The sequence below is a fragment of the Eubalaena glacialis genome, chromosome 1 (assembly GCF_028564815.1).
Source record: "Eubalaena glacialis isolate mEubGla1 chromosome 1, mEubGla1.1.hap2.+ XY, whole genome shotgun sequence".
Classification (NCBI taxonomy): Eukaryota; Metazoa; Chordata; class Mammalia; order Artiodactyla; family Balaenidae; genus Eubalaena; species Eubalaena glacialis.
The window spans coordinates 222,044,245-222,053,312 of record NC_083716.1 but is presented as its reverse complement, the minus strand read 5'-3'; the positions used below and the strand labels follow the sequence as shown (position 1 = coordinate 222,053,312).

The 9,068-nt window shown below is 56.4% G+C and overlaps 2 protein-coding genes across 6 annotated transcripts; one reads left to right on the top strand and one right to left on the bottom strand.

The window, feature by feature from the left end:
* The first annotated feature begins 329 nt into the window (after positions 1-329).
* On the top strand, positions 330-4,145 carry LOC133089500 (tubulin alpha-4A chain). 2 transcript variants are annotated; one of them, XM_061187589.1, is made up of 4 exons: positions 330-413; positions 2,172-2,394; positions 2,706-2,854; positions 3,101-4,145. In XM_061187589.1, exons 1-4 carry the CDS (start codon positions 411-413, stop codon positions 4,070-4,072), a joined length of 1,347 nt encoding a protein of 448 aa, XP_061043572.1. In that variant the 5' UTR covers positions 330-410; the 3' UTR covers positions 4,073-4,145. The 2 variants fall into 2 exon arrangements, with proteins under 2 accessions (XP_061043572.1, XP_061043573.1); XM_061187590.1 differs by lacking the exon at positions 330-413 and adding an exon at positions 2,065-2,085.
* Positions 4,146-5,600: 1,455 nt separating this feature from the next.
* STK16 (serine/threonine kinase 16) lies at positions 5,601-9,043 on the bottom strand. Of its 4 annotated transcripts, none has more exons than XM_061187584.1 (8): positions 8,995-9,043; positions 8,440-8,628; positions 7,640-7,859; positions 7,256-7,389; positions 6,962-7,082; positions 6,741-6,836; positions 6,211-6,332; positions 5,601-6,097 (listed from the first exon to the last, which is right to left on the bottom strand). In XM_061187584.1, exons 2-8 carry the CDS (start codon positions 8,523-8,525, stop codon positions 5,959-5,961), a joined length of 918 nt encoding a protein of 305 aa, XP_061043567.1. In that variant the 5' UTR covers positions 8,526-8,628; positions 8,995-9,043; the 3' UTR covers positions 5,601-5,958. The 4 variants fall into 4 exon arrangements, with proteins under 4 accessions (XP_061043567.1, XP_061043569.1, XP_061043566.1 ...); XM_061187586.1 differs by lacking the exon at positions 8,995-9,043 and adding an exon at positions 8,926-8,948; XM_061187583.1 differs by lacking the exon at positions 8,995-9,043 and adding an exon at positions 8,834-8,901.
* Positions 9,044-9,068: the final 25 nt, after the last annotated feature.

Genomic DNA, 9,068 nt, shown 5'->3' with positions numbered 1-9,068 from the left:
ACAGCACGCGGCCTAAGTCAGAACACCTGAGCCACAGGCGCCCCCATGACGCAGGTACAGGCGAGACTCGTCCTGGCACTGCACCCTGCGTCCCAACAGCGGAGCTCGGGAGCTCTGAGTGTCGGCTCAAAACCCGGAGCGAAGAGTTAAAGCTCCGGTCGCTACTCCTAACCCACGCGGGACAGGTGAGGGACTGGGGCACGCCAGGGGGAGGGGACTCGCCCTGGCTCCACCCCTCCGGGCCGCCTACCTTTGGGGGCGTGGCCTCTGGGCCGCCCAGCTCCTAGTGGGCGGTCGGAGCGCGTGGGCCCGCCCCCCGCGTATAAGAGCGGTGCGGCACTGCAGCTAGCGCAGTTCTCACTGAGACCCGTCACCCGGACTCTACGTGAGACCCACCGCCTGGACTCACCATGGTGAGTGCGGCCCCGCCGGCATCTCGCCCGTGCCTTAATTGCCCCTCTTCTTCGGGGAACCTCCCTCCCGGGATGCTCGGAGCCCTCCATCCGAAGTTCCTGGTCTCGAGGAGTTGGCGGGGGGTGGGGGGGGGGTGTGCATTTCCCCCACCCCACCGCCTCCCGGTGACTTTGGCTGAGCCACGTTGTCCACTTTCGGAGGCTGGGGAAGGGAGTGGAGTGGGGTGGGATTCTTCACGAGCAGAGAGAAGTCCTTCTGGAATCCCCTCCTGCTCCACCAAGCATTTGTGCCCTAATTCTCCTGAGGGGAGTCACGCGGTCCCGTACCCAGTCCTTTCCGCCGGCGAGGGAGACCCGCTCGGCTGACCTCCGCCTCACTTCCCGGTCCCCGGAGCTGACCAAACACGTGCTTGGCGCAAGAAGGTGGAGGGGGTCAGATTACTTGGTGCAGCATCCCCCTTTCCTCCGACTGTGTGTGTATCCCTCCTACCCACAGCCCCCTGTGACTCAGCACCCCTCTTCTGATCCTGGAGGGGTGGCGAGAATGGGGTTCAGCCTAGTCTGGCGAGCCGGATTCTCTCCAACCGGAATCAGGGTGCAGGGACGGGCAGAGACAGCTGGCGCTGAGCGAGAGCGCGGCCGGGGCCAGGTTGGGGGGAGGGGAAAGAGGTGTGTGTAGGGGGGTGGTATTTATAGCCCAGGGACCGGGACCGAAATCCAATCCTCGCTTTCCGCCGGGATGTAACTGGAAAGAATCTAGAAGGGGGGGCGAATGCAGGGCGAGGGTGCAGGATGGCGCTCACCCTGCCCAGGGCAAGGCGGTTACCTCTAGGGCCTCACCGCAGGTTCCGCTTCCTTTTCTGGGTATTTGGAAACCGTCACCCCGCCATTTCGGTGTCGAAAAGGGAGGCTGCGCCGGCCCTGCGTGGCACCACTTTGGCTCTTCAGAGGTTAATTTCACACTGGCAGGGATGAGCCTAGGGCAGCGAGTGCCCCAGTACCCACAACCCGTATTGCCTGCGCCTGCCGTCTTTTGCTCTCTGCGGTCTCGGTGAGGGCTCCGCAGTGGACGAAGGTGGTGAAGACACCCAGGGTGTGGGGGTGGAGGTGACGAGCGCAGCCAGACGGGCTTGAAAGGTGGTGGGGGGAGGGCATCCTGCTGGCCAGCGTGGTCAGTTGACGCCTGGCTGGAAGGCTGAGACACCTCTGCAGCCCGCAAGAATGAAAGGGGGAGAGGGTTATACGAAATTCTAGTTGTTCCATCCTCAGAGCAAAGAACTAATCAAGCAGGGGACCTCTAGCTATAAATTCATAGCTCTGGAAAACCTTCTGTCCCTCCTCAGGCTCTTGAGAAGCTGATTTGTGAGGGTAGGGATTGGGAACAGCTGAAAAATCGCTTGTCCTTGTCTCAGTTACTGCAGTGTCTGCCTGTCTCATACGCACTTGCCCTCTCCGTCCTCCCTGAGTGTCCTATGAATGTGGCAGGGTCATGTGGAGCCACAGCTCTTACTTGACAAGGTCCCCATGGAGAAGTAGGCTGAGGGACTGGCCTGTCCTACTGGGTGCCTCCAGTTGGAAAGTCCTATGCAGGGGAGCCTGGGCAGGCTGCCAGCCTCTTTGACCTCTGCCCAGCCCCAAGCCTCCACTTTTGCCAACTGAGTGATCCTAACTGGTAGGTGATAGGGTGGGAGAGAGGCTCATGAGGTAAGGACTTATGTATGTGGAGCTTATGCCATGTCCCCTCTCTTTATCCTTCAGCGTGAATGCATCTCAGTCCATGTGGGGCAGGCAGGTGTTCAGATGGGCAATGCCTGCTGGGAGCTCTACTGTCTGGAACATGGGATTCAGCCAGATGGGCAGATGCCCAGTGACAAGACCATTGGTGGAGGGGACGACTCCTTCACCACCTTCTTCTGTGAAACCGGCGCTGGAAAGCATGTGCCCCGGGCAGTTTTTGTGGATTTGGAGCCCACCGTAATCGGTGAGAGGAAGAGAGGGTGGAATTGAGGGGATGGAAAGTGACTCTAAGCTTCTCTCTGGAGAGAGGGTGTGTAGACCTGGCTTTCCTGGCCCTAAAAACCCCTTGCCCTGCTGGAAGCTAAAGAAGGCAAGCTGATTGCAGGCTGGCCTGAGCAGCAGGTCTGGGTTTCCCTCACACACTGGTATCTCAGGCTGGCAGAAGGATGAGCTCTTCCATACATCTGACCACAGTTACCAGGCTGGGGGAGGGAGGTACGTGCTGAGCACAGCCTTGTGGTTTCTGCCCTAATGATGTGGTTTATGCCCTTCCAGATGAGATCCGAAATGGCCCATACCGACAGCTCTTCCACCCCGAGCAGCTCATTACTGGGAAAGAGGATGCCGCTAACAACTACGCTCGTGGTCACTATACCATTGGCAAGGAAATCATTGACCCTGTACTGGACCGGATCCGCAAGCTGGTGAGAACTTGGGATGGAAGGAAGGGAGCGTTTGAGAGGATGCTAATGGTCAGAAACATTTTTTCCCGGATCCATTTCATGGTGTCATCTCTAATTGTACATGCCCCAGAGCATGCTGCAGCTATGGGATACTCATTAGTCTTTGCCTTGACTCCTGAGAAATTTTAGGCTTTTGTGAAGCCAGAAGGTAAGAGTTCCTCAGGCCCCTTCCCTGCCCATATTGCTCTTTACTTTCTTGCCTTTCAGTCTGATCAGTGCACAGGACTTCAGGGCTTCCTGGTGTTCCACAGCTTTGGAGGGGGCACTGGCTCTGGCTTCACCTCACTCCTGATGGAGCGGCTCTCTGTTGACTATGGCAAGAAATCCAAGCTGGAGTTCTCCATCTACCCAGCCCCACAGGTGTCCACAGCCGTGGTGGAGCCCTATAACTCCATCCTGACCACCCACACCACCCTGGAGCACTCAGACTGTGCCTTCATGGTGGACAATGAAGCCATCTATGACATCTGCCGCCGTAACCTAGACATCGAGCGCCCGACTTACACCAACCTCAACCGCCTCATCAGCCAAATCGTCTCCTCCATCACGGCCTCCCTGCGCTTCGACGGGGCCCTCAACGTGGACCTGACAGAGTTCCAGACCAACCTGGTGCCCTACCCTCGCATCCACTTCCCCCTGGCCACCTATGCGCCAGTCATCTCTGCAGAGAAAGCCTACCACGAGCAGCTGTCGGTGGCAGAGATCACCAATGCCTGCTTCGAGCCTGCCAACCAGATGGTGAAGTGTGATCCCCGTCACGGCAAGTACATGGCCTGCTGCCTGCTGTACCGTGGAGACGTGGTGCCCAAGGATGTCAACGCCGCCATCGCTGCCATCAAGACCAAGCGCAGTATTCAGTTCGTGGACTGGTGCCCCACGGGCTTCAAGGTTGGCATCAACTACCAGCCCCCCACTGTGGTGCCCGGGGGTGATCTGGCCAAGGTGCAGCGTGCCGTGTGCATGCTGAGCAACACGACCGCCATCGCTGAGGCCTGGGCCCGCCTGGACCACAAGTTCGACCTGATGTATGCCAAGAGGGCGTTTGTGCACTGGTACGTGGGCGAGGGCATGGAGGAGGGTGAGTTCTCCGAGGCCCGGGAGGATATGGCTGCCCTGGAGAAGGATTACGAGGAAGTAGGCATCGACTCCTACGAGGACGAGGATGAGGGAGAAGAATAGAACAGCTGCCTGGAGTCCACTCGCTATGTTTATTGCAAAATCCTTTCGAAATAAACAGTCTCCTTGCACGGTTTCTTGTCCCCTCTGTGAGTGATTAAGCTTCTGCTGCCTTCCCCTTTTGTGCTGCTGCTGCTTCTGCTGCTGCCCTCACTATGTGCTGCTCATGACTTTTTCCCTTCCATGGCTGAAAGTGAGACCTTCAGGCCAGGAAGGAAAGACCTTCCTTGCCAGGCCCAGGAAACATGACCCCGTGTATGATCCTAGAGGTGCCCAGGATAGGGGGGAGACGAGGACCAAATCTTGGACCTGTCTGTCCAGCCATGAGCTGTTAAAGGATCTGAGGCTTCACTTCCTTTCCAAGTAGGAGTTTAAGCCCAGCAGTTTCTGTATTTGAGAGTTAGACGGCTACCCTATTCTTCCTGCTGCTCTGCATTCACTGACTCTGGAAGCAAGCTTGGCCCAGGTACCTCTGTGCGTTATAAGGGCTTGGGAGTGGGGCTGAGCTGGCTCAGAGTTCCTGGGCATGGAGCCTAGTCGTAAGCTTGGGGGATGGGAGGGAACAAGGGAGATCTCCTAGAGTTGTTTGTGTCACTGCACCTCCTAGCAGCTTTGCAAAGCTTACTGTTGGTCTTGCTGCTTTGCTGGGGCCTAGGGTTGTGCCATTAAAAGTCAGGTCATTTCCCCTCTGTTTGTGCTTTCTTTCTGGCCTCAGCCTCTGTGCTAGCTGGTGGGAGCCTCCTGCCAGGGCCCTGGGGAAAACTTCAACTTTGCTAATAGGCACCCCAGGACCCACACTGACGTCAGCAGTTGGGGGTGGGCACAGTGCGGGGAAGAAGCTTCAATCTCAGGAGCAGGAGATGCGAACCCTGCCCTTGCCTTCCCTCCCTGGTGATTCAGGGACACAGTGCTCTTCCCGGGGGAACAGGTTTCAAGCCCAGCAAGGGCAGGGCCCCTGTTTACTCAGCAGCGTAGGCAGGAAGTGGCAGCTGGATACTGCCACACCACACTGGCCTCATTAATCATTAACCATGTGTGAACTAGAACCATCTGGGAGAGATTCGGGGCCAAAATGGCTGCCACCTCCACTCCCCTTCCCCCAGGCAGAAGCTGGAGACGAGTTATGTAGCTGTCCCAAAGACTCCTCAGGTGTCTCCACCCAGAAGCCCTTGCCTGGAAAACCAGCTGGGCTGCTCTGACTAAGCTACCCAGCCCTGGGAATGAAGAAATGAAAGTGCGAGTTGAGGGTGCTTAAGGCGGCCCTGGTCACAGTTCTTGGCACAGAAGCCAGCTCAAACCAGAGCATCTTGAAGTTTTTGAATAAGACAAGCTAGGAGAAGAACTGCCCCCCACCAACCAGCCAGATCTAAGGTAGGCACACCTGCCTCCGTACGTGGAATGATGAAGTCACGCCATTCCTGACGCAACACCAGTCCCTCTTCTCTCCAGGCTCTCCCTTGGAAATGGCAACCAGACTTTTGGCCCCCTGCACCTCTTCTCTCACTCCAGGCACAATGAAACTAAGATCACACCAAGCTACTTTCACTTTATTCTTCTATTCATACATTTTCCTGCTCCCAGATTTGGAGGCAGATCATGATGTAAGCTCAGCAGTCCTGCTCAGAGCCTTTACCAGATTCTATCAGTTCCCCTTTCCCCATTCCCCACCCTCACCCACCGCTACCCAGTCAGGCCTCCAGTCCAGTTGTTGCTCTTGGGCGTAAGAGAGCAGAATCAGAGACAGAAGACTGAGCTGACTGTCCCCACCCCCCAGCTGCCCCCAACTACAAGAGAGCTGTCCTGGTTAGAAGGGATGGAGATTCCACTAAGGGATGGGAGCTTCTTCCCAAGGCACAGGGGCCACCTTCTCAACATGGCCACTGGTTTGTTCAGATTTGGGTAGTGTGCTGGCTCTGAGCCAGGGGCTGCAGTGCCTCCAACTGACTCAGGAGGAAAGGAATGTGAGGGCGCTGCTGGGGGTCCACAGTCATCATTAAGGTCAGCAGCTGCCGCAAGGCTGAAGAATGCCTGTAGAAGGAGGAGGGCAGGGTGATGAGAGCAGCCATCCCCTGTGCTACAGCTCCAGCCCCGCAAACGGCTGGGAGGAGTCTGAACTGCTTGCTGCCCCCTTCATTGCTCACCTGGGGCTCTGCGGGATGCTTAGTTGGTTCTGCACAGCAAGGGCCACACTGTCACCCTTCTGGAACACCATGTCATAAGGGCCTTCCCCAAACATCATGGCATATAGCACACAGCCTAGGGACTAAGCATAACTTGGTTATTCCCTGGAAGGGGACCAATGGAGGTGATATCGCTCCGCTTAATTCTGTAGTGAAAGGAAACTACAATATGCGGACTTCAGTCACATGACACCACCAGGGCCCAGAGAAACTGCGAGTTAGCTGGAGGCCTCTGCACCCTGTGCTTAGCCACTTCCTTCAGCCCTGACAGTTAGCTGTACTCACCCTGTTCAAAGGGCGGGATTATACCACTTCCTGAGCAACTGAGTACAGTGTCAGTGACAGTTTCCAGGAAGAAAGTCGAGGGGGGATGAGGACATACATGGTTCCTCGGGCCCCATGCGTGAGATACCAAAGACCTGTTCCTCTACTCCACAGTAGGTACAGAGCAGCACTCCTCCCCACCCAGATCCCACCCACATGCTCCTCACCCAGACATCAGTCCGCTCATCGATGACACAGTGGCTCTGCACGGAAAAGAGCTCCGGGGCCCGGTAGGAGATGGTGCACCGCTGGGCTGCCCAGTCCTGGAACAGTGGCCCCAGAGCTCAAAAGGGGGGCACAGGTCATGGTCATGTGACCAAATTGGGGCATGCACCAGAAGGGGTTGAGGATGGGGAACAGGTGGGCAAAGGAACCTAGAGACTCTTACCTGGAGGGCCAGAGCCTGGCGGGAGCCCTCCACGTGGATGCATGCTTGACTCATGGAACCCAAGTCCATTAAAACTGGCTGCCCCTCATCTCCAAGCAAGATATTGGTGGGTTTCAGGTCCCTGCAGGAAAGTGGAAATGAACCATGAGCGTCCTTGGACAGGAAGGCTGGAATCCTAGGGGGGGGCAAAAGAATCATGGGGGCTGTTCCTTGGGAGGAGCGCAGAGACCTCTCATTTCTCTTGATGAGGCTCTTCCTTTCTGCCCAGCAGGTACACAGGAGCCTCCCACTGACCTGTGGGCATAACCCTTGGCATGAATAGCCTCAAGGCCTCTGCAGATACTCAGCAGCAGCCGAAGGATTTGCTCTTCAGTCAAGAAGTTGCCTTTGTCCTTCAGCTTTTCTATCTCGTCCCATAGCGTACCTCTCTGCAAAACAAGTTTCCCCACGGTTTCTGTTTTTTTAGCCTCCGCTCCTTGAGCCTGAGTCCTTCCCTATGTCAAAGCCTATCAACCATTTCACCACACACCCCACAGCCCCATCTGGGTTCCTTAAACCCCAAATCTGAAGTAGTCAAACTAGAACATGGTCTCTGCTTCCCAACGTGCTTGACTGCTCACACAGCCCTTGGCAGGTGGCTCTGTTGCAACCCCCTCCACAGCCCGGAGACTTTCTGACCTTGAAGAAGGGTAGCAGCAGCCAGGCCTCATGTTTAGTGCCTCGCTCCCTCAGACAATAAGCCACAAGGCGAAGGATGTTGGGGTGATGGAAGAGGCGATGCATGTCTGCTTCTCGTTGGGCCTCCTCCCGGTCCTGCTGCTCATGACACAGGATTCGCTTCAGGGCGTAGAACTGTCCATCATGTAACCCCTCCACTAGGTCCACATAGCTGAACCCACTGTGGGCCAAAGGGGTCAGTGAAGGACCATGGTCATCTCCCACACTGCTTGGACCCAGAGGAATTCCCTGGGGAGAAGGGTGGGGTGGGGTGGTGTCTTTCCCATTTAGTAGCAACCCTCCCAAAGTGTGACTCTAAAAAGAAGTCTGAAGATTATTACACTTTGAGCTCAAGACCAGGGACAGAGTCACCTTTTAGGTGCTATGATCTTAATGCAGGGCTCCGCACATGACAGATGCTCAATAAATATTAAATAAATAATAGTCAACATTTATCAAGTGCTATGAACCAGGCCGTAGGGGAGACATTTGATACGCAGTATCTGGTTTAGTCCTCACAGCCCTGCAAGTAAAGCATAATTAGCTCCAACAGGCAGATGAAACTATGGCTTATCAAGGCCATACATGGTGAATCTAGGAAGCCTGGCTCCACGATCCACTTTCTTGACCACCACGTAGCTGGGCTCTGTCAGGTGAATCAGAGGCTAGGGATAAAACTTTTGTGCCCCTATCATGTGCAGACTGCTGGCCTTCAAACATCATAACCCTAGGGACTAGTTAAATGATTTCCAAACACTCACCCCTCCCCCAGTTTCTGGATGAAGAGGTAGCGCTTATTGTCAATGATGACAGTTCCCCGAGAGCAGACACAAAGTGCGTGGCCCATATTGTCTCAGTCATCCTCCTCAAGGACGGTCTGGGGCTGCCAAAGGGTTCGTCCAGGTTGAGTGGTCTCTTTCAGGCAAGTCGCTGGGGTCCAGCGGATCATGCTGGAAGGAAAAGAACGGCAGGGTCGCGGGCCGGGCACAATCCAGAAGACCCCTAAAGTGGCAAAGTGGAGCGCTCAGGCCCAGATCTCGGAACCTAGAGAAAACGGGCCCTGGCAACGCCGGCTCCAAGAAGGCTTGGGTCAGGTGCCTAAAAGCCTCAGGCCCCGCGGCGACTCCCAGGCCACTTCCTCCAACCCCGGCCCACCTTTAGGCGGCTCCCACTCCCACGCCCGTTGGGCCGCAAAGGCAGGTCATGGGGTGGTTCCGGGGGGGGGGCGGTGCGAGGCCCGGACCCACCACTTGCAGAGCCCACCCCAGTCTCGGCGCGCAGAGCCCAGGGTGGACCAGCCTGGACTCCCCACTCACCTGGCTTTGGCTGGAGGGAAGCGCCAGGGACCGGAAACAGCTGTTACGTCATCAGTACGCGCCTGTGTAACGGC